This window comes from Schistocerca americana, chromosome 7 (genome assembly GCF_021461395.2).
Source record: "Schistocerca americana isolate TAMUIC-IGC-003095 chromosome 7, iqSchAmer2.1, whole genome shotgun sequence".
NCBI classification, from domain to species: domain Eukaryota; kingdom Metazoa; phylum Arthropoda; class Insecta; order Orthoptera; family Acrididae; genus Schistocerca; species Schistocerca americana.
In genome coordinates, this window is record NC_060125.1 from 593,543,285 (window position 1) to 593,568,732 (window position 25,448).

The 25,448-nt window shown below is 40.6% G+C and overlaps 1 protein-coding gene across 1 annotated transcript; it reads right to left on the minus strand.

Annotated features, from left to right (window-relative positions):
* Positions 1–12,964: 12,964 nt before the first annotated feature.
* LOC124623132 (prostaglandin reductase 1-like) lies at positions 12,965–15,277 on the minus strand. Its single transcript, XM_047148923.1, has 2 exons — positions 15,245–15,277; positions 12,965–13,417 (listed from the first exon to the last, which is right to left on the minus strand). Exons 1-2 carry the CDS (start codon positions 15,275–15,277, stop codon positions 12,965–12,967), a joined length of 486 nt encoding a protein of 161 aa, XP_047004879.1.
* Positions 15,278–25,448: the final 10,171 nt, after the last annotated feature.

Here is a 25,448-nt window from a genome sequence, read left to right on the forward strand (position 1 = left end):
CTCATCTTGCCCCCTGAGATTTTCGCCTTCTCCACTCTCTATCGAACAACGTTCAAGTGACTTCGTCTCCGGATAAAACTGCGCTCTGAATCTGGGTCGACGAGTTCTTCATCTCAAAACCAAGTGATTTCTGCAGTCGCAAAACTGAGAAGTTACTCTAGCGCTGGCAAACTGTTGTAATATACGAGGGTAATCCCAAAACTAAGGTCTCCTATTTTTTTATAAGTACATAGACCTGTTTATTTCTACAATGGTTTACATCAGTTTACAGCTTGTACATTTAGCTATTTTTCGACATAATCACCAGTTTTGTAGACGCTGTGGCAGTTTTTGTAAACCCATATCATACCAGCTCGCCGCCATGCTGTTCAGAAAGTTATGAACCTCGTCTTTCACCTCGTCGTCGCAGCTGAACAGCTTTCCAGCCAAATGTTCTTTTAATTTAGGGAACAGGTGATAGTCACTGGGCGCCAAGTCAGGGCTATAGGGTGGGTGGGTGATTATGTTCCACCGAAACTGTTGCAGGAGAGCAACGTTTGCCAAGCGATGTGTGGGTGAGCGTTGTCATGGAGAATGTGTACGCGTCCTTTCTCAACATTCCTCTTCTCCAGTTCTGAATTGCCCGTTGGAGTTTTTTCAGAGTCTCACAGTACCTGTCAGCGTTAATTGTGGTCCCAGTGCTCAACCTTCAACACTCTCCTCAGAAATTGACCGTCTCCCGCTCCTTTGCTCGTCGTGAATTTCGGCCCGAACAGCTGCAAACACTCTGTACCACTTACAAACATTTTTGACATCTATGCACGACTCACCATACACTTCCGTCAATTGGCGATGGATTTGAATCGGCGCAGTGCCCTTTGCGTTCAAAAACCGAATAACTGCGCGCAATTCGCACTTGGCGGTAACGGTAACACCCAACGGGAACTCCATTCTCAACGACTGAGCGCCTCAGCGCGGCGTGTGCGCATGTTTACACAAGCGAGTGCAGCACTCTTCGTAACAGTGTGACGAATTGCCATACAAAGAGAGTCCTGTACCTATAAAAAAATGGGAGACCTTACTTTTGGGGTAACCCTCGTATTATTGATGACTAATGTCTCTGGTATGTGTGTCTGTTGTGTTTATTAAACTTATGTAAAAGCCCTGTGAACTTATGCACCAGCCCAATATTTATTGACTCTTGTGTTGTGTTCATCTGAAACCGGTTACTTTTTGAATATTTGGCGTCAGTTGAAAATTTGTGCCAGGTCGGGACTTATGATGTATTTACGTAATCGATTATCAAAGTGATGTCAACTGGGACGCTTAACAACAAACTCTTTGACCCTAACCAAAACTTATGTAAGTAACTTTCTTTTTTTCTTATACATGAGACATATTTCTTACGGCAGAAGAATATTGCTGGTTGTTTGCTATTCAATTAATACTTTATAGTGCTTCCAAACCTGTATGTTGGGATTTCTGTAAGACATCCGTATTTCGCATGTTGAAACCAATTTAATGCATTGCCCTACATTTTGCTACCGAGAACTGAATATCGACAACAACAAAAGACCATGTCAGTGTAACAGGTTTCATACGGTACCAAATTATTTGACTATTCTAAAATTATATCATACAGGATGTCCCTTTCAAATGTCCCAGATTTCAAAAACCAAGGAAAAAACAACAGTAGATTAAACAGTGAAATTCGACCATACCCTACAGCATCTCACAGAATTTATATTCTTGCGACAGACGGACCACCTACGGGCCATAGTGCATCATTATCGTATGGAGTGAAAATCGCGATCGCACAGCAGAGCGCGCAAACTAGTGTGATTTCCATAAACAAATTCGTCGATTACTGTGCAAAGGACTTATCATAGACTGTAGGGATGTGAACCACTGATGCTAAAACGGTTGTAAGGAATGGCGTCGTAAGTTTCTGGCAACTGAAAGTGTTCTGAAACATTCTGGCGATGTGCGTCGTTGTGTTTCCGAAGCGACAGAGGACGACATCACACAAGCTTTTCTCAGAAGCGCACTCGAGTCAATTTGGCAGGCACCTAGAAAACTTGGTGTACCCCAAGCAGCACTCCGTAGTCTAATACCCCAGCGTCTTCGTTTGTGTACTTACAAAGTGCAAGTTCTGCAAAATCTGATGCCGAACTACAAACCATGCCGATAACAGTTTGCTACAGACATGCTGCAGTGTACTAACACGAAAGTCATCTTCCTGGAAAGAAATTTATTCTCAAAGGAGGCAACATTTCACGTATCAGGAACGGTTTATCGGCACAATGTTCGTATTTGGGGCTCGAAACATCCGCATGCTGTCATTGAACATGTTCATTGTAGGCCTAAATACAGAGTTCGCCAGAAGAATGTATACACTCTTTGTCAGGCTCTATCGGGAGATCGATATTGTCGTTCGATTTGAGTTACGAGTGTGTTGTATGGTCTTTGGCTTAACAGATGTTAGTACTTTCATCTCGTTATTGAGAAAACAGGATGGCTGGAGCAAGCTTGACATTCGAGCAACGAAAATGTGTTGTGAAGTGGTTTTTCTAGTTTGATAATGCAGTTGAAGTGCAACGTCAATGGAGGCGGCAGTCTGAAACAGATCCACAGACCCGCCTAACAATTAAATGCGTCATTGACAAGTTTGAATTGCAAGTTTGAAATTCTCTGCAGAAGTCTGCTACGCAATATGCACATGAAGTGGGGGTTAGCAGTACAAGTGTACGAAGAATTATGAAATCTGCAAAGTGGAAAGTTTACATTCCACGATTACTGCTCGTCGTTAATGCCGACGATCCTGATAGCCAAATGCAATTTTGCGAATGGCCTCAGCAAATGGTAACTGATGACGAACAGTTTGTGACGAAAGTACTGTGGAGTCATGAGGCACAATTTAATCTTAATGGAACCGTGAATCTGCATAAGAGTGTGTACTGGGCACCGGAAAATCCGCATGTTTATGTGGACAAAACGAGCAGTCTACCAGGGGTTCATCTGTGGTGTAGACTATCATCCAGGGGCTAAGTAGGACCCTTTTTCTTTGATGCTACTGTCACTGGAGGAGTGTAGCAGGAAATTTTACGCACGTCAGTTATTCCAGGTACACGTGCGCTTTGTGGAGCTGATGAAGAGGTCTTCTACCAACAGGATGGGGCGCCACCACAGTACCACTTAGCCGTACGAGGTTTCCTGGATGACAATTTTCCGGGGCATTGGATTGGACAAAGAGGGCCCATTGAGTACTCTTCACAGTCTCCAGATCTAACACCTATGGACTTTTACTTAAAGGGAACTGTGAAAGATAACTTCTAACGACGTAAGCCACGCACGCTGAAGGAACTTCGCCAGGAGATTACAGCGACATATGCGGCGATCTCCACTGTAACATTGACTGACGTAGTTGCGGCGACCGCTCGTCGTTCTGTTAATGTGTATAGCCGGCAGCGGCGAACATTTGCAACATTTAAAGTAACCATGTGCTAAACTGAAGCTTGTGCAACGCATGTGATTAATTACTAAATTTAAAATAAACAATAAGTAATACTTTTCGTTCCTTAAAGTATTGATACCTTTTTTCTGGCGGACTCTATAGAACCTCTGAAGTAGGCTAACGCACCACAAGATTGTTGGACCATTCTTCTATGAAGGTAAATGGACTAGTGTATCTGGACATGTTGAAGCAGTTTGTATATCTTCAGATGAAAGAGTTGAACCCAACATCACCTTTCAACAAGATGGAGCTCTGCCGCACTGGTCAACGCCTGTTCTCAAGTTACTACATACGAAATTTCCAAGTTGCTGGATCAGGCGCGGTAGAACCACTGCCTGGCCACCACGTTCCACCGATACTGCCCCACTGGATTTCTTCGGGAAGAACCGCATGTTCGCGATGAAAATGGACGAGATCACTGTGTTAAGATGTATGACTGATACGATTGCAACAGTGACAGAGGACATGTTAAGCAGAACGTGGCAAGAAACTGAATACAGACTCGATATTCTTTGTGCTACAAATGCTTCATATGAAGAGGTGTACTGGTGAGTATTCAATAAAGTCTTTGAGAAGCTCTATTATACAGTGCGATTTCATTACTATATCTACTTTAGGCTCTTTTTAGCTGGGCCTTTGAAATGTCAGAGGTTTGGAAGGGTCACCCTGAATATTAACATAGGAAGGTGATGCGTAATACTCAAATTCAATTAAAAGACTGTTTCTGAAAGCAAACAAGTGTTCGACAGTCGCTGAAGGACAAGAGACCACGTTTTAAAAATACAACTATATTCGAAACACATCAGCTGAGTCAATATTACTAAAATATAAACACAATACTAAATTATCTTCGGAAATATTACAGCCTCGCAAAAGCTATGACCATTTTTGGAATCAGCGCAAATATGCCTTTAAGATGAGATATTTCATGCACAAATTCCCAGTCGTTTTAAGATTCGTAAAAATTTCACCGATTTTATTTTGCTAAGATGGCAGACATCTGTATGAAAATTATAGTCGTCTCTGGTATGGTCTCTACCACATTAAATACGGAGTCAGCCTAAATGATTCATTAGGTTTCAAAGCACTGTTTACTGATAAGTATATGACATACAAAGATAGATGGTACATGAAAAGATAGATCCACTCATCAAGTTTAAAATGCCTGCCTCAAGGCTCGCGTGCACGCTAGATGGGAGACCTGTGACGGCACCCTACAAGGTGGCGGCAACGCTGGAGAAGAGTTCTTGTGGGCTAGACTATCCTAAGTATGTGTGGGGTACGAGCGCTAAGCGTGTATTCATACGCAAATATACGAGTAGAAAAGCTACACCTGGTCACCAGTGCATTTTGCGTTGGTTTCGCCAGTTTCGTGATACTGGTTGTTTGTCTAAAGGAAAAAGCATATGGCGACTGTGAGTTTCAGAGGAAATGATGGAATGTGTGAGACAGGGCTTTGTGTGCAGCCCACAAAAATCAACCACTCGTGCAAGCCGTGAACTGGGCATTCCGCCGAAAACCGTTTCGAATGTTTGGCGGTGGTTTGCCTTTCAAATCCTTCTGTTTGCAGCTGTTACAACAACTGACCCTAGATGATTATGCCTGCCAAATGTAGTTTTGTACCCAAATGCAGCAAGCTATGGAAGATGATGGCGACCTTGTGAGGACATCGATGTTCAGTGTCAAGGTGACTTTCCATCTGTCAGGAGACGTGAGTTGTCACAATGTGGTGTACTGTGTTGTTGCTTGTCCATGTGCAGTTGGGAAGGGATTCGCCACAAGTGAATATCATCTGTGCCACATTTTTTGTCAACAGAGAACTTCCACATCGCTTGACAGAGCGCGCTGGTCAGTGTGATGTTCCTCTGTTGCTATGCCCCACTTCCCCCCCCCCCCCCCCCCCCTCTCCGCCCCTCCAGTTCACAGGATTTCACGCGATGTGATTTCTTGCTCTTGGATTATGTTAAGAATAAAGTTTTGCTGCTGCGACCGACTTTGTCGGAGACATGCTAGTGAAAGTATGTGCGGAACGTTCGGATATTTGTCGGGTGACCAAGGATGCACATATTCAATATTTGTAGAATGTACCAAAAACTTGGTGGATGTATCTATCTTTTCATGTATCACCCATTTCTGTGTGTTGCATAGTTGTAAATAAACGGTGCTTTGAAACGCAATGAATCGTTTACGCTAAGCCTTTAGATTCACACAAATTTAATATGCAACAGAAAACTCTTTTACTTTAATACTAGTATAAACGTAAATAGAGCTGGCCTTCAGTCAACTTAATTCTATTGTTAAATACATTTTTATATTTAGTTTTTGTGACAACCCTTCCCTCTCGTTAAATGAATTATAGAGAGAAACCAAGCGTTACTTGGAAATGAGTTGATGTTGTGGTACATCATGCAAACCTGTAATATTTCCTAGTTCTGTGGATACCAACTAAATGGATGTTGGCAGCAGTGCACTAAACATGTCCGATGTCTGTTGGGGGCGTCTTTAGCAAGTTGTTTATGAAATAAATACTGAGATGTAAAGACATGTTTTGATTTATCAATATTTACATTGCACATGGTTACAGAAACGTGATAGCACAAGTGATCTTCGGGACCACAGACCTGAAACCGACTTCAGCCATTAAATTCATTATCACATTGCGTTGTAAAATCCACAAGCCGGATTTGTGCCTTGTCATACTGAATGGCTGTTGGCGAATTTCATTGACAATCATTTTTATCGATCCCAGATGTAGCTAAAGCCACAGACTCGAACGCAAATTCCTACTTATCGTTAGCAGGTGGTTTACCGCTAGATTACCTGAGCACACCTCTATGCCTGGTGCAAAATTTCATCGACACTAACGTTTGCACGAACGATTTTCGAACACTACTACCAGAGGTTTTGTCCGACGGGTATGTCGGAATAGCACCATTAGGGCAACTGAGTCAGTGGAGGACTGTGGCTTACGTTGGCACGAAACATATGGCAGTTAAATGTTGTTTTTATCACTATCAGTAACTTACTTAAGTTTACAAATTATTGTAATGAGTACAAAGACTTCTCAAAGACATAAAATCTGCATGAAAGGATTTTAGCAATTGAATTTTATCTGCAATAATAGTGTACTAATCTTCGATTTATGTCAATTATTGTGGTTCGCGTGGATTCGAAACGTTAATTGAAGTTATCATTTATAGTACACCATCAACAGTTAATTGCTTCCTGTACTATAATTTTCACAACAATTTCATAAAACTAGCGTTTTGCGTCGTTTTATGCACGTGTACCCATCGTGATTGTATTTTAATTACATCAGCATTGTCCTGCTTTTGAGTTCTGTTGTTAAGGTCATGGTAACAGTGCTGTAATAATTCATTGCTGACTGTTTTCAAGGAATTTATATCATCTTTTTAAGTAGTCGCAAATATGTTTGCGACCTTATGTGAACACAGGAAAACATTACTGAGATTGTATTTTCATATACTATCTTGGTCGCAAGTAGGCTTACTGCAATCGTGACCAACATGTGAGTTTCCATCATTTTCTTTCACACACAATGGCTAAGACACATAGGACCAACTGTTTTACGATTCTAATGGCTTGATTTTATCTTTTATTTAAGTCAATGCCAATGGTTTCATTTCCTCTTCTACCACTGAGTACCCTGTCTGTTCTGTAATTATGTAGAACAGACAATTTTTCTATTTAATGCTGGTTGTAATGAAACAATTTGTAATATGTGTGTCCATTTTAGCATTTGAAGTAAAAGGAAGAGGTTCTAATTGGTCGAAAAATCTACACAGTTACATTAACAGACACATTACTGCAGAATGAACATATTTGTTAATAACTTTACGGTAGAAGCAACTGCTTTGTTGAAACACTGTTCTCGTTGGAAGATTACGGTATAACACTATACACAAGTACCACATCAGTACTGATAGATAAACACAAAAGTCACAAAACTTCCTGGCAGATTAAAACTGTCTACCCGACCGAGACTCGAACTCGGGATCCTTGCCTTTCGCGGGCAAGTGCTCTACCATCTGAGCTACCGAAGCACGACTCACGCCCGGTCTCACAGCTTTACTTCTGCCAGTATCTCGTCTCCTACCTTCCAAACTTTACAGAAGCTCTCCTGCGAACCTGCGAAGTTGTGAGGACGGGGCGTGAGCCGTGCTTCGGTAGCTCAGATGGTAGACCACTTGCCTGCGAAAGGCAAAGGTCCCGAGTTCGAGTCTCGGTCGGGCACACAGTTTCAATCTGCCAGGAAGTTTCACATCAGCGCACACTCCGCTGCAGAGTGAAAATCTCATTCTGGACACAAATCACACTTTAATCAAACACTCCTATACGTCGTCTTATTCCTGTATGGTTCTACAGGTATAGCTTTCAGAATGGGCTGCTTTTATGAAAACTACAAACTCAAGTGTATACTTTGATGGCTGAGTGAAATGGTTGACATAGTAGAAAATACTAAATATATAACATTGTAAGGGACTACGGGTTGCGTGCAGCCGTACAGTACGTAACACGCGCTCGCCAGCCGACCTGTCTGGAATACTGACATTTTGCTTGGTCAGCAGACGTGCGTCCGGACGCACTGCGACGGGGAGTATGCTATGGCCACCGTCCGCAGTGGGCAGTATTAACTAGCGCAGCCTCGGGTGTGAATATGTCTCTTTTCTTAGCTCACCATGGAGCCTTTCGATACGACCATGTTTAGCCTCTGTTAGGATGTCAGACACAGTGATGATGGGAACGCATAGCGTGCGTGTTTTACAATCCGCCTTTGTTAATAAAACTGTTTAAACTAACTTCTCGTGTTCGCATATTGCCCTACCTCAAGGACCCACTGCTTACAAATCCTGACAAAATATTCGTGTAATTATCATCCGGGGCAACAACACAACCCCCCCCCCCCCCTTATAGAATTGGTGTCAGTATGGGGATCATTATAGAAAATCCACAGTCCTGAAGAGCTGTAGCACAATGTGAACTTCGAGCAGCAGCAGCAGCAGCATGAACATCTTCCGACTACGCAGGGACATCCAACGCTGGAATTCAGGTTGGTCTACTCCAGTTTGGCTAGGATACGAAAGGCAGTGATGGTTTTTTATTTTACATTTGAGTGACTAATTAGCGTTAAATTAGGCGAAATGTCGCAATCCAGTCAGAGTAACGTTGTCGATCTACAAACTGTTATTAATGAACTGCAAGAAGAGATTCGCCAGTTTAAAGCAGAAAGAAGCGAGCGTAACATTCCGAAAGACTTGTCAACTCATGATGATGGCGACATGTATGATCGCCCAAATATTGTGCCCGTTGGACACTGTAGACTGGCAGTACACCCGTGGATATTTTGATTATCAAATACACCGGGAGAAACTCAAGAATCACAACACGATCGTTGTTATCAGGACATTGTGGTAAAAAAGCAACAAACATTAAAACAACTCAAATGTTTTGGTGGTCGAGCCACAAGCTGACGTTTTCGAGTTTGCTTCACAATGTGATTCCTGTAACAGACGGAACAATGTAGGGAAAAGCAGAGCACCATTGCAAGAACTTCCAGAGACAAGTGAACCATTTGAACGAGTAGGGCTAGATGTCGTAGGACGGTTGCCTAAGACTAAAGACGGAAACAAATACATATTGACAATGTTAGACCATTTCTCTATATACCTTCTCATGATACCAATACCTGATCAGAGCGCTGAGACTATAGCTAAAGTTTTTTTTAACGAATGGATTCTTAAGTTTGGATCACCATTAAGTATAATTAGTGATCAAGGAACGAATTTTGTGAGTGAATTACTTAAACAGACTTGCAAGCTCATGCAAATAACTCAGTTAAGGACTACATCAGCGCACCCTGGAGGAAATGGAAGAGTCGAACGAGTCCACAGAACAATTATTAAAATGGTTAGCCATTATGTGAGCAGCAAACACGACAATTGGGATGTCTGTTTACCATATTTGATAAGTTGTTAGAATGCCAAAATGCACAGTTCAACTGGCCTAAGTCCATATGAGATCGTCTACGGAAGAAGAATGCACTCACCCTTGGACTTTGCACGATCGACTGCTGGAATCAGCAATGAACATGTAAGGGATCTAGCACGTAAGCTAAAGGAAGCACGGAGGGGAGTGAAACAGCGAAATCATCAATCCTTTCTTCAGCAAGCAAGACAACACGACAGCCAAGCAGCAGTGCCATAGTATCGAGATGGAGATCTTGTGTATCTGAGAAACGTGGAGTTAAAGAAGAGTCAAGTCAAAAATTTAAGAAGTTTTGGAATGGACCACATCCAATATTGGAGATGTTGTCGACAGTCACTCTTAAGCTCAAATTGCCCCTTCGTTCGATTGTCTTTCATGTCAATCGTGTAAAGCCATTTCTGGGTAGGTTTCCCGTAGTATCGCAAGACGACAAGGACCGACCGAGAGGCAGACCTGCTGTTCTCAAACCCAGGAAGCGAGAGTGGCGAGGTCGCAGTCCAGACTTCGAGGCCGAGGCATCGCCATGTTCCGAGCGATCCTGTTCCAGACACCCTTACAATCTGTGTAAACGTGTGTAGTGTGTGAGAGTGCAATGCGTATGTTTATTTCAGCCATGTGAGTATGTGAATGTGTTGTGAAAATTTAGTATTGAAGCTATTGCACGAGTGCACAGTGAAACTAAATCTTTTACTCCACAGGTTACCACAAGAAACTCATTTATTTTATGTTTATTGTTAGCTCTAGTATTTAGAGCTAATTAACCATGCTCATTTTTATTCTAATGTTTGCTGTGATAGGGTATTCTACTAATGCTGCAGTAACAGTACTACAGAGTACAGGTGTTTTGTTTGAACCACGATCAGACATGGTAGTTTCAACAACTAATTCAAAACTTGTCCTCAAGTACAATCCGAGTGAAATCCAGCAACAGTTCAGTTCCGTAAAGAAGCAAGTTGATCTAATCCGTTCTGTTAAGGGTAACGATACAATTTTGGAAATGGGTAAATCTTGGTATAATAACTGGATCACAGCTAAAATGCAGGTAGAGTCTACATTTGCTAATTATGAGCAAGAGATTTACTGTTTTTTAAAGCTTTTGTCACACAAAACTTTAATTAGGTATAAACGTGCCTGGTTTGATTTTGGAGGGAGCATCCTTTGTCTGTATTTGGTACTTTAACTAGTAGAGATCTGCTGGAAGTTAAAGGTAAAATATTAGCTCTTGAAGAACAGTCCAGTACAGATTCAACTAACCTCTCTAATGAAATTATCGTATTAAAGAATATACAAAGAACCATTACTAACCACACAGTTTTCATTGAACAGATTGTAAAGCAATTTATCTTACATTTCCAGGTAATTCGTAATGAAACTAACGCAAATATCCAAGAACTATTGCAAGGATTAAATGCTGTGAGTGCACACTTAGATTTAAACACACTTTTGTTAAGGATTACTGATAGTTTACCAAATGCTGTCATTGATGCCCCTAACTTAAGAACAGCCTTAGAAAGTAGTTCAAATGATTGTTTGAGCAGTATACTACTATACCCAGAACAATTTTTACAGATCCTACAATCAATTGAGCGAAAGCTAGATGCAACCTATACTATGATTTACCCTGTTTACTCTTACAATTTGTACGATTACTATAAGTTAATCTCCACACACTCTTTAATTATTGAAGATGAATTAACTGTTATTGTTTCTATTCTCATTGCTAGATCAAAGCATAATTTTGAAATGTGTAAGATTTATACTTACGCTGTGAAATGGACACAGGCAGATACTCATGTAAAGTATGTACTGAATGATTACCTACTGATCAGCAAGGACTGAAGATATTTTGTGTCCCTAAATGAAAGTGATTTGCATATGTGTAAATGCAGTCATAAGTTAATCGCCCTGAATCGGCAGTATTCTTAGACCGAAGAATGTACAGCCGTGAGAAAGAATTGTTTATGAATCATTCCCCAAGAGATGATTGCTATAGAATTTTAACGCATCTTTATCATCCATTTCTTAAACGATGTTCTGAAGGTATAATTTTCTCATTTAACTCCACACTTGATGTCACATTTACATGTAAAAATTATTATGCACCTGAGGTACCCTTTACACTCAAATTGAATAATAGCGGATTAATCTTGAATGCCACACATTGTGATTTATCGTGTGAACTATTTGATATGCCTAGTGTATTGCCAACTACATGCCACTGGACATTTGCCATTAACGAGAATTTTATCTGTTTATTACAATCATTCATACATATTAAAATATGGAAAGCATTCCTTATCAAGTTTTCCTGAAGAGAATAATTTAATTAAGGACATCCCTGAAAATGTAATCTCTTGCAATAATGAGTTAAACTTCATTGCAGCAGCGAATAGAATTAAGTCCTTCGATTCATCCAGCAATGTTAATGCATACTTGATTGTCAGTATTGTGTTTTTACTGTTTTTATTAATTTGTCTTTTGTCAACAGCATTGGTCATGTATGAAATTGTCATCCTGAGTCGGCCAGAGTGGCCGTGCGGTTCTAGGCGCTACAGTCTGGAACCGAGAGACCGCTACGGTCGCAGGTTCGAATCCTGCCTCGGGCATAGATGTGTGCGATGTCCTTAGGTTAGTTAGGTTTAATTAGTTCTAAGTTCTAGGCGACTGATGACCTCAGAAGTTAAGTCGCATAGTGCTCAGAGCCATTTGAACCATTTGTCATCCTGAAGGCTCATTTCTTTGCACCAAACGTTACTGTATTTGTAAATGAAATACGTGTTGCAGTGCCTTCTGATACCGCAAATGGCGAAATAGATTCGTAACGCCCAGGGGGTCGTTTGGAGCCACCTATGGTTGCTCTTTTTCTCTGGGTAAAGTGATGTAAGGGTTTACGGGTTGCGCGCAGGCGTACGGTACGATACACGCGCTCGCCAGCCGACCTGTTTGGAATGCTGACAATTTGCTTCGTCAGTAGATGCGCGTCCGGCCACACTGCGATGCAGATTACGCCACTGGCCACTGTCCGCAGCATACAGTATTAACTAGCGTGGCCTCGGCCGCGAATATGTCTCTTTTCTTAGCTCATCATGGAGCCTTTCAATACGACCATAATTAGGATGTCAGACACAGTGATGATGGGTACGTGTAGCATGCATGTTTTATAATCCGCCTCTGTTAATAAACTGTTTAAACTTACTTCTTACTTACAAATCCTGACAAAATATTAGTATAATTATCATCTGGGGCAACAACACAAACTATCCACTTATAATATTTATTTTCATGTATTTATTCAATTTTTATAATGATGTGGAATGATATTGAAAAACTGAAACCACAAACATAAGTTTTGAAGAACATTCCGTTGCAACCATGCACCTTTTGTCTTGATGTACTGTGTACAAAATACTGAAAGATATTGTCCTTGTCCTGCTTGTGAAATTGTTTCCGATACACTACGGTTCTTCACACTTTAACAACAGCCTTCCCCAAGTTGTCACCCTGCAGCATACCGGCGAAGGCTTTGGGGGTGTTTTGAAACCCTTCTGTTACAGTCTCACGGTATTTGATTTTTCCCTCCCGGACCCACTGCGTCAGCTGGGTAATGCCCTCATCCCAGCGGTCGTGCCACCGTGAATACAGGAACCCCTCCATGCGGAGCTGCTTGAATATGGCTGCGGGCTGGATGATGGTAGCCTTCGGGAGATTAGATTCGTTGTATCCAGATATCGAGCCGCACACAGAGATGCGGCCCCACTCTCGCATGGTGTTGATGACTGCGCTGCTCAGCTCGCCGCCCACGTTGTCGAAGTACACGTCGATGCCGTCAGGTGCCGCCTGCTTCAGCGCCTCTGTGGCGTCATTCGTCTTGTAGTTAAATGCGTGATGGAATCCCAACTCCTCTTTCAGCCACTTCACCTGCGGAAGAGAGGCCAGTTACGCAGCTAGAAGCGTGAGTTCTGAATTTTCGTAAATGGTTATTGAAATAGTACTAACTCACCTTGCTTTGTAGGTGACCGTTCAAAATCGTTCGAGGCGAATGTTTGGACTGTTCTTACCAATAGGTTCACAGTCAACACCTTCCCCTTTCTATCTCCATAAATAATACCTCTAAAGTGTGGTAGATTTTTGTACTATATTATTATTATTATTTTCAATTGCGCTTTATTTTTCAATCTGGAATAATAAGGAGCAGTCAAATAGAAATGAGACAGATGGGAAAAAGTAGATCAACTGTTTATTATTTCAAAATTAATCAGCGTAACTGCTAACACGTTTACTCCACAGTGAGACAAAATCGTCGTTCCCTTCGTGGAAAAGCGTTTGCGATTGCCTACAGAATCTTGGTTATACTGAGGTGTGCATCTCTTCATCCGAAGCAAACTGACAGTCAAGAATGTCTTTCTTCAGGTCTCCGAAAAGGTGGAAATCGCGTGGGGAGAGATTGAGACTCTATACAGGATGTGTGAGGGTCTCCTAGCGAAACTTCTGCAGCGAAATCGAAGAACCTTAGCAATATGTGGGCCTGACCCTTGGCAAGTTGCCAAGTTTTTTTTTCCAGTGGGCTGCAGAAGTTTCTCTGGGAAGTCCTCACACATCCTCCATACAGTCTCAATCTCTCCCCAAGCGATTTCCACATTTTTGGAGCACTGAAGAAAGACATTCGTAGCCGTTGCTTTTCTTCGGACGGAGAGGTGCACGTCTGGTTACAACCAAGATTCTGTAGGCAACCGCAAACGTGTCTCCATAAAGGCAACGACCATCTTGTCTCACAGTGGAATAAATGTGTTAACAGTTACGTCAATTAATTTTGAAATAATAAACAGCTGACTTATTTTTCCCCCCTGTCTCATTTCCATTTGACTGCTCCTTATTTCGGTGAAGGTAGTGACCATCTTTTCCCACAGTGGTCTACACGTATTGGCAGTTACTCCGATTACTTTTTAAATTATGAAGTATACTTGCTTTTTTCCATTGGAATCATTTTTGCTTTTTTCCATCGGAATCATTTTCATTTGACTAGCACTTATAAAAGTGATATTATTAATGTAGTAGTGTTCTCTATTTTGACTATTTTCTTTTAATAACTTCCGGATATGTTATGATGTATTCTGTTCCATAGGATCAGCATAGATCGTTGTTCCTAAAAAGCCGATAGGGCGGTGACATTCGAGTAGCTGTAGTTGGCTGTACTCTCCAAGATCAAAGACATTTATAACTTTGTAACTAGATCGAGAGAAAAAGGAATTTCGGGTATGTGAAATTTCCACCCAATAGATAGTTAATCGCTTGAAAATGATTAAAAAATGTGTTATCAATACAGTATACAGTGAGGAAACAAAACACTCTTCATCATAGCTAATTCATCAGTTAAAAACCCTCCATACTCATGTAGACGCTGAGTTTCAAGTTTGTCAATACTTTCTTTTATGTCTTCATTGATAACAATACATGTCCAATACTATGTGCCTCAGATATTCATTACAGCTCTCAGCCACACTATTCAATTAAGTGCAGATCAGATGCTATACCATACACGCAGCTTCTACATCTGCATGTACATGTATAATCCACTGTGAATGTAGGGCCCTACATTGAGCACAATGCGTTCGTAGATCTACCATTTTCTCAGTCAGTACATATACTCGTTTCATTATTTTTTGTCTCTCTTCTAATGAAATCTGGATAAATAACACCCAGCAGAATTGGTAGCGACACTGTATGTTAAGCTAACCCCATCTGGACCTTTTCATCATCATCATTAGTTGGTTCACTCATTACTGATTATCGTCACCTCATTTCGTCATTTATTTCTTAAGTAACTGAATCTTCGACCAGACGTCTCCATCCACCTCGATCTTTAACTCTTTCTAAAATAATGTAGAGAGGTAGAGTGATAATCTTCCTCACATGATCCAACCATCTCTTTGCTGCTCTTTCTCGTAGTCTTTTGCTTACGATTTTGCCTTACTAGATGATCCTCCCTAAACTGCCTACTTCTATTCTGAAAATGTGCCCAAATACCTAGAAATATTTTTAAATGAGATGGGAAGATAAATTTCTTATGACTCTAAGTTCTTCTATAATGGAAGCATTGGTTCTTCTTTCTGTCCATGATACGTATAACGTCTTCCGCGACCGGATATCGAAGGTATCAGTTCGACTATTGCCACTAGCTTTCACGGCCCACGTCTCACGACTGTACGAGAATGATTCCACCACACGCATCTTCATTGTTGTGGATATTGCCCGGTTCTGCCAGACCTTAGTGAGTTTAACCGTCGGGACCAGGAAATCCGGCCCCTCACTTTAATTCTTTATCACACTGTCCTGTGTCATTTGTCAGAGACCGTAAACAGGTATAGTCATTCAGTACATTCAGATCTGCTAAGCAGCCTGCTAGTTGCATTTGATCTATATCTTGGTGTATTATAACTATTAGTTTGGGCTTTTTTGTGCTTATCTAGAGACCTAAATTTAAACAAGTAGTCTTCACTCTGGAGAACAGATCAATAAGTTCCTCCCCACTTCCAACAGTAAGGGCACTATCATCTGCAAAGAGTAGATATTACATTTTCCTGCGCTCAGCATCGCTGCACATTACCGTCGTGACCACAGCAAGCTGTCTGTATGTGAATGGGGAAGAGAAGGAAACTGCGAACACAGACCATTTAAATGGTAGTGCAGTCGCAATGTATACGACTTGCTTTTATATTTCACGTTTCCCAACAACAAAGATCACGAACGAAACAATTTTTTGTGCTTTGCAATTATTTTTGACGCGCTGAAAACATAATATAATTTTTGTGCGGTACAAATTCTCGGCGTAAGGGCAGACACCGACAGATTCACAGATTTTCGCACTCAGGTTGCTGTAAATCATGATTCGCTTAGTTTCATAATAGAAAAAATGTGTTTCACACAATTATGCCGGTCGAAATATTGTAGCACTTTTCCAACCTCATTATGGAGACTTGGAAATTCTACGAGAGGAAAGCAATGTAGACGTCCTAGACAGTTTTAACGTAAAAATATTTCTCATTAGAACGGGAACTACCTTTCAGGTCAGTCAGTTACAGTTAATTGCACATGCACAGGGGTGCTTTCAACTGAGACGGCAAACGTCCTCGAGAACACCTGTAAGACAGACAGACTGTCGTAGGACACTATCCTTGTAATTCTTTCATGGGCACAATGAATTCTTCAAACCTCGCGTTTTCCTTAACAGCAGCGAGCTTAGGGAATTGGACTGTGTTTGTCTGAATGTGTCCCTTCTATAATCCGATCTTTTTTTTGAATGCATTCCCATAAAATCAGAAGAAAGATGTTTCTCCCTTGCAATCTCTTGTTGTGGGCAGTGTGCAGTGTCAAGTCCACTTAAAATACTAGGTCTCCAGTCCTTTCTGGATGATCTACTTTTCAAGCCTCCTCTCCAACCCCCCCCCCCCCCCCCCCGTCGTCCTCTTTTTCATAAATTCAGCAATAGCGTATTGACTTAATCGACGTACGACGTACTTTGTAGTGATATATAAAGTCTCCATACCTTCGATCAGTTCCATCGAAAACTGCTACAACTGAGAGTGGAATATGTGAGCGACTTCAGCAATTTTACTACTCGTACCATTCATTTCTACCAGTGTGGCATGCCTGTTCATGTAGCACAAAAAGCTTCTTGATCTGCAGAATAGTGAATTCCGTCTGTCGATTGTTGTAATTTTTCGCTCTTTCATTGTTCGCTAATTCTTTAAATTGTTTCTGCATGGTATTGTAATATACAAGAAACTGATATAGGCATGCGTATTCAAATAGCGAGATATGTAAACAGGCAGAATGCGGCGCTGCGGTCGCCAATGCCTACATACGGCAGAAGTGTATGGTGCAGCTTTTAGATCGGTTACTGCTGCTACAATGGTAGGTTATCAAGATTTGAGTCTGGTGTTATAGTCGCCGCACGAGCGATGGGACACGGCCTCTCTGAGGCAGCGATGAAGAGGGAATATTCCCTTACTATCATTTCAAGAGTCTATCGTGAATATCAGGAATTCAGTAAAACATCAAATCTCCGACATATTTGCGGCCGGAAAAGGATCCTGCAAGAACGGGACCAACGACGACTGTACAGAATCGTTCGACGTGACAGAAGTGCAATCCTTCCCCAAACTGCTGCAGGTTTCAGTGCTAGGCCATCAACAAGTGTTAGCGTGCGAATCATTCAACGGAACATCATCAATATGGGCTTTCGGAGCCGAAGGCCCACTCGTGTACCTTTGATAACTGCATGACACAGAGCTTTACGCCTCGCCTGGGCCTGTCAATACCGGCATTGGACTGGCGATGACTGGAAACATGTTACCTGGTCGGACGAATCTCGTTTCAAACTGTATCGAGCGGATGGACGTGTACGGGTATGGAGACAACCTCATGAATCCATGGACGCTGCATTTCAGCAGGGGACTCTTCAAGCTGGTGGAGGTTCTGTAACAGTGGGGGTGGTTGCAGCTGGAGTGATATGGGACTACTGATACGTCTATATACAACACTGACAGGTGACACGTACGTAAGGATCCTGTCTGATCACCTGCATCTATTTACTTCCATTGTGCATTCTGACAGACTTGGGCAATTCCAGCAGGACAATGCGATACACCACGTGTCCAGTGACTCCAGGAACACTCTTCTGAGTTTAAACATTTCCGCTGACCACCAAACTCCCCACACGTGAACATTAATGAGCATATCTGGGATGCCTTGAAACATGCTGTTCAGAAGAGGTCTCCACCCCCGCGTACTCTTACGGATTTATGGACAGCCCTGCAGGACTAATAGTGTCAGTTTCCTCCACCACTACCTCACACATTAATCGAGTCCATGCCACGTCGTTTAGCGGTACTTCTGCGTGGTTGCGGGCGCCCTACATGATATTAGTCAGGTGTACCAGTTTCTTTGGCTCTTCAGTTTAGTTTCACAGCAAATTTGCTGTACCCATCACTTATGCAAATGCATAAGACATATTGGGAATAATAATCTCTATCTTCTGTCATCCTCATACCTTTTTAAAGGCTTGTGAAGATGGATTGCTAGACTGCTTATTTTGTGCTAACAGCCACTGAAAGACGTATGGAACATAGCAGCGATGGCGAGGCATTGCAGCGTCTCTGACCAGAGAGTCTGCGCTTGACCGCGCGAGTGTTGCGAGCTGTACGCGAGTTGCAGTAGTCGAGTACTCTGTCAGTAGTCGTTGCGAGTCAGTAGCTCTGTTCAGTTGCGTCGAGTACGCAAGTAGTCGTCATGCAGAGCGGTCGGTCAGTAGTAGCAGCCCAGTGCGGTTGTGTGATGTAGTCCGTCGGCATTCTGGTCAAGAGGCTGAATGAGGTATATTGTTAATTAACGTAATCATCAGATAATGTAAAGTTTATTTATTGTAATTAATTTCCAACAAATGCCCCAATAATAATTTTTATTCCAAAGCAGTTTTTACAAAACAAAATTTATTTAATTGCACTTCCCATTTCATTCCACTTCCGTTAAAGAAAAATTTCAGTAAAATCACAAAAAAAAGGAACATTATTATTTGCAATGCAGTTCCTCCAAGCCGTGCGCAAGAATAAGAGCAGAAATTTGACTAGCAGTTACAATGAGGTAAGAATTTAATTCTGATTTGCACAGGGCCAAAGACCGATATTTCGGTTTAATTGAATTTTCTTATCACTGAATAGACCTTAATTTTTTTTTGTGAAGATCTTATATTTGAGTCAGATTGCTAATTTTTGTTTAATTGTCATTGTCAGTAGATTTCATTGTGGGGAAATTACACTTAGCGCAATGTCCATTAGCACTCTTAAATAATATTCTTTCTTTTTAAAATTTTGTGGGGAGGTTACACTTGGCTCCCATTTCTATTAAGTATTGTCATTCCTTTGAAATTTCGGTGGGGAGGTTACACTTGGCGACACCCAGTCCAGGATCGTATTTCGTTGAGAGTCTTTTGAACAACAGTCAGATATCTGCTCTTATTTGCTTAAGTATAATTAGGATTTGGCGCTACGCTTTTACTAATTTTGTGACTTTCTTTCCACAGACCAACGACAATTCGTTTGCTCTGTTGTATTTGTGTGTTGTTTTTGCATTGTGCTTATTTGTTTTGTGAATATTTGTGACTATTCTAAAATGCCGCGAAAGACTGTGAATAGTGTATCGCGAGGTATTACGAACGAAATTACCGACTCAAACAACGTTACCGATAGGACATGTGACACGCAGTGTAATGATGACAATACTGCGTTCACTAACAATCAGTGCATTCCAACCATTAATGATGACTTTTATCTTAACGATGAACAAACGAACTCAATTGTCTCTTGTGTTAATTTGACGACAATTGATGACGCGGAACGCTCTATTGTAATGAGCGCTACCCAGCTTAACACACCCGATTTGGAAAATTCAAGTAACGTACAGACAAATTCTGTTAATGAAAATGAACAAGGTGCACAAAGTACGCCGGAGTTCTTTAATTCCGAAATAGTGAATGAGAGTGTACATTTGACAGGGAAAGCTTTTTGTGAACCAAAGAATGACCAAATGGTCACACAAAACGCGACAATTGCATGTACTCCATCACAGAGTACTGTGAATGCAACAGCTACTTTAAGTTTGGATCAATTTAGGGCAATAATGCTACAGTTTAGGAACGAACTTATTGAAGATTTCAAACAGCGGAAGGAAATGATGATTAATTATTTCAAACAATTTAATGAAAAACTTAATGAACAGAACAAACAAGCTAGCGAACAGATTACAGGTGTTACCATGCAATGCCAGGACGTTAAAGAACAATTACGTGTGAATACTAAGACTTGTGCTAATAACAGTAATGAAAAAGTTGGCACTGTTGCACAAGAATTAAATAGTACACGTGTAGGCACAACAGAATCACATAAAGACAAGATTAATGCAGTCACTGAACAATGTTCAGCGAACGAAACACAGATACACGAAATTAATGCAGTCACTGAACAATGCCCTAAAAACGCAGTGCAGATTCGCGACGAAATTAATTTAGAGTCAGTGGATTCACACACTCCGAATACGGAAGTTGACGAGAAATTTGCACGACAGATCAACCAAATTGACGAAAGTGTTACTGTAACAGAATTAACAATTATTTCAGTCACCAATACGTCACAGAATCCGCCACTTTGCGAGCATTTGTCAGAGTCACGCAGCGTGTATAATGTGAGCAATTTACAGAGACTACGAGATGTAAAATCCGAAAAGCCACGCGACTTAAAATATGAAAAACTACGCAACTTGAAGTACGAAACGACACAGACAAACAGATTCACACAGAAACCCGAACGTGTTCTCAAGTTCAGTGACGAGAGCGTTGATAATAAGCAATTTGTATTTGTAAGAAAATGTAAAGAATTTAATAACGACAGAACACAGGTACACGCTTTGAGCTATATACGACAATTTGTTTTTGTACTTTCACCGCTATTGCGTGTAATGCAGAAGCTAGCTTTGAACCTGATGCGACAATTTGCTATTGCATTTTCATCAGCATTGCGTGTAATGAGGAAACTTGAATTAACGTGCTTACAACAATTTACTTTTGGAATTTTACCGGTATTGCGTGCAACGCAAAAGCTAAAATTTATTTGCAGTGCGTAATAGACCTCAGGGGATTCATTACGCTTTAATGAATATGTGCCGTAGCGAGCATAGGGCCCCGAGCTGTAGTAGTGCTGTTTCATCTTTAGTTTTCTGCACTGCTGCCTTCTCTTCTACTATCCTTTATATCTATCAAAATAGCTATTTAACTATTGCTCTACCTAGAATTAAGAAAAATATGTAATGAAAACCGGATATGACAAATCTTTTACCGAATGTGACAATTTTCAGTAGGCACTCCCTAATGACAACTACCGCCGTAACTTTAATAACAGATAAAATCGTAATCATCAGCATGTACAAAATTTTCGGCAGTCGCAACCACATTTTTGTAACAATAGATGTTTTTCACCACAATAGCATGAAAGTGAGCCGTTTAGCATACCTAACCAACAATGCAGTCTACAAGGTCAACCAAACTTTAATGTTTCGCCGCGTGCACGTATAGTCCCAGCTCCAACAAATAGTAACGCATGGCAGCAAAGAAATAACTACGTACAGACAACACACCATTTCAATTCCTATCGCAATGCGCCGTATAGAAATTACTATCATGGTTCAAATGGCTCTGAGCACTATGGGACTCAACTGCTGAGGTCATTAGTCCCCTAGAACTTAGAACTAGTTAAACCTAACTAACCTAAGGACATCACAAACATCCATGCCCGAGGCAGGATTCGAACCTGCGACCGTAGCGGTCTTGCGGTTCCAGACTGCAGCGCCTTTAACCGCACGGCCACTTAGGCCGGCTTACTATCATGACAGACGTAAAAATAACGAGCACAATTTTCAGCGTACATTTAATAACAGTCGATCTTATGAGCAGCAACAACATATTATGATGAATGAAACAGACAATAGGTGTCATCTATAGCGTAACACGTCAGTAAGAAATAACAGAACAGTTCATATAGTGGATATGCCACAACATTCTCCCGTAAATAATAACACGTACGATAGATTTTAACCAGACACAGTACAGATTGCATATTCCAGTAACGTAAGCAATAATTTTGACACGCAGAATCTTCTTCACGAAAATGTTATTAATTTTGACGCCATCCGACACACGTTTGCATTAAGGACGACGTATGTAGACGACATTCTTATCGCAGAAGCTAACTGGTCTGAACACAATCTGATTCTTGAACGACTGTTACAAACTTTTCATGCACAAGGACTCACAGTTAACCTCAGTAAATCGCATTTTGGCAAAACTTCTATAAAATTTCTTGGACACGTAATTTCAGCAGAAGGCATTGCGCCTGATCCGGAAAAACTTCAAGATCTACGTGACATTACTATTCCTACAACAAAACAACAATTACGCAGTTTTTTGGGCTTAATTAACTTTTTTCGCAAATTTATTCATCACTCTGTTTTAGACACACCTAGACTATGCCAATTAACAGGTAAAAACACTATTTGGTCATGGGATAAGCAAGCAATTTCTGAATTCATGAACCTGAAACATGCTCTGTTGAATGCACCACTTTTATCGCACCCAGACCTTACTAGAAATTTTTCCATTGACACCGACAGTTCTAACACCGCTTTAGGCGTACACATTTTCCAGGAAATAGAGGAAGATGGCTCTACAGTAATTAAAAACATCGCATTTGCAAGTCGCATTCTGTCACCTGCTGAACGAAATTATTCCGTCACAGAACTTGAAACATTATGCGTTGTATGGGCTTTTACGAGATTTCGGCACTTTCTTTATGGCAGACATACCACCGTGTACACAGACCACAGAGCGATACAATTTTTACTTTCGGCTAAATTCACTCACGATAGATTAAGCAGATGGAAACTTTATTTACAAGAATTAAATTTTACAATAGTTCACATTCCCGGCACACAAAATGTTATAGCAGACGCACTATCGCGTTCTCTCGGCAACAATCAGCAAGACATAGCAACCAACTTCTGCAAAACAAATTTCAGTGTCATGTACATTCAGCAAGTTGCATTTGAAAACTTTATTTCATCGTCATTACAGGACACAGCACAAGAACAAAATAAAGACAACGTGTGGAAAGAAATTAAACAGCTTTGGCTAGATAAGAATAATGTTACGATTAGAAACCATTACACTGTACGCAATGACATTCTGTTTCGCCGCTCTCATCCTGACAGCAACAATTGGTTATTATGCATTCCTGACGAACTGGTTAACAAACTAATCTGGTACACTCATTTAAGTTACGCACATTACGGGGCAAGAAAATGTTTTCTTATACTGAGACAGAACTGTTATTTTACTAACATGGAGAAACGTATACGACGAGTTTTAGCGTCTTGTAAAATTTGCCAGAAAGCTAAATCAGACACCACTTCACATATTCCTCCATTATATCCCATTATACCTGTTAAATTAAGACATATGGCCGCAGTAGACATTTTTGGTCCAATTCCGAGAACTAACAGAGGTTTTTGCTACATCTTTGTCGCTGTTGAGCTCACTTCAAAATTTGTTACTTTCACTCCATTACGCAAAGCTACTGCTAAAACTGTTTCGAAAGCATTTGTAAAACATTTTCTATTTCATGTAGGGCATGTGATGAAAGTAATTTCTGACAATGGATCTCAGTTTCGTAGTAGCGTATGGACACGTATGTTACGAGCCAGAAACATTTCTCCGATCTATATATCCAAGTACCACGCTTCTTCGAACCCATGTGAAAGATTAATGAAAGAAATTGGTAAGCTGTGCCGAATATACTGCCACAAAAGACATATTGATTGGGATACACACATGCTCTCATTCCAAGACGTAATTAATTCCATTCCAAATGAATCCACTATGCTATCTCCGTCTGTTATATTGAAAAACGTTGAACCACCAAACAAAATTAAAGAATTAGTAAACTTCCCTAAATGTCGTCGATTAAGACACCACGAAATAATTGACATTGCGCTGAACAACATCAAACGTGCCGCAGAGCGCCGGAGAAGACAGCAAAAACAGGTTTGTAGACGCCGAGACTTTCACGTTGGACAGAAAATATTAGTACGTACACACTATTTATCCAGCAAAATAAAAGGTAAGTCCAGTAAATTTGAACTTCTATACGCAGGTCCATATCGGATTCGCAGCATCCCTCACTCCAATGTTGTACACGTCGAAACTTTGAGAACTAGAAAATCGAAAGGCAATCATCATATCTCAAACATTAAACCGTTTATTGAGTGAAGACACTGTATGATTCAACACACTATGATGCCATTTACTAATGCAATTATATTCACATGACTAATTACTGATGATTATCGTATTTTTTCTTGGCAAGTGCCCGGCAAGGTAAGGTTAGCAGGTCGTTTTTCTTGTCGTTACACATCAGACCGTGCACATTTTCCACTTTTTTTTATGTACGATTGTATTCCAGTTTTGTTTATATGCACTGTGAAATAGTTAAGATATAACACACACCAGTTGACTTTGACATTTTTTGCCTTATGACATCTCAACATCGTGACTGTTTTACATTTTTTGCTGCTGCATTGTATTATTCTGTGTACATTTTTGCATTTGAACACTGTCAATGTCTTTGACACATTACGTTTTCTGTCATGTTATGCTGTTAACATAAACCAGTCATTATTTAGTGGGTATATGATTTAAATGCAAGACATTAATCTTTGTTCATCAACTTCAGAAAGAAATGATGATTGTAAGAAATAAATTCAACAGAAATGGGAATTTCACCTACGGAATAAATGAAAGAAGATGCAATAACTTTATGGGGAAGAGTAAATGGATCAGGATTGGCAGGCGTTAACAAGAATATACTATACTCATCGTAGAATAGCAGTCTTAACTAATTTTTTCTTTCAGAATACAAGGTGATTGATGCAGGCTGTCAGACAGAACTACACATCTTAGTTTTAGTGATGAAATATGCTAGAGATAAGGAATAGTTGTATAATGAGTAATGAAGTGATTTTTTTTGCAGATGATAATGAATAATGATGAAGGAAATGGTATTATGAATAATGAAGTTTTTCTTTACAGGTGATGATAATAGTGAAGTTATGATAATATGGATAATGAATAATGAAGTTTTTTTTTCCTTACAGATGAGGATAATGCTGAAGTTATGTATTTATGTTATGTAGTTATTTAAGTATTTGTTGCAGTTTGTTTTGACAGCAGGTGTTATATTGCATAGTAGGATGACGGAAAGTTTTGGAAAGGACAGCTATGGAACACATTTTTATACACATTTCACTACCTGTTAATTCGAAGTTCACTACTTTTCAGCATAGTGTGCGT

Excerpts from the sequence above, each read along its gene's own strand:
- LOC124623132 (XM_047148923.1), bottom strand. The coding sequence starts at position 15,277 with ATGAGTGAACCAACTAATGATGATGATGAAAAG. Across the intron at positions 13,418-15,244 it reads CTAATGATGATGATGAAAAG|GTGAAGTGGCTGAAAGAGGA; the intron begins GTCCAGATGGGG and ends TCTCTTCCGCAG.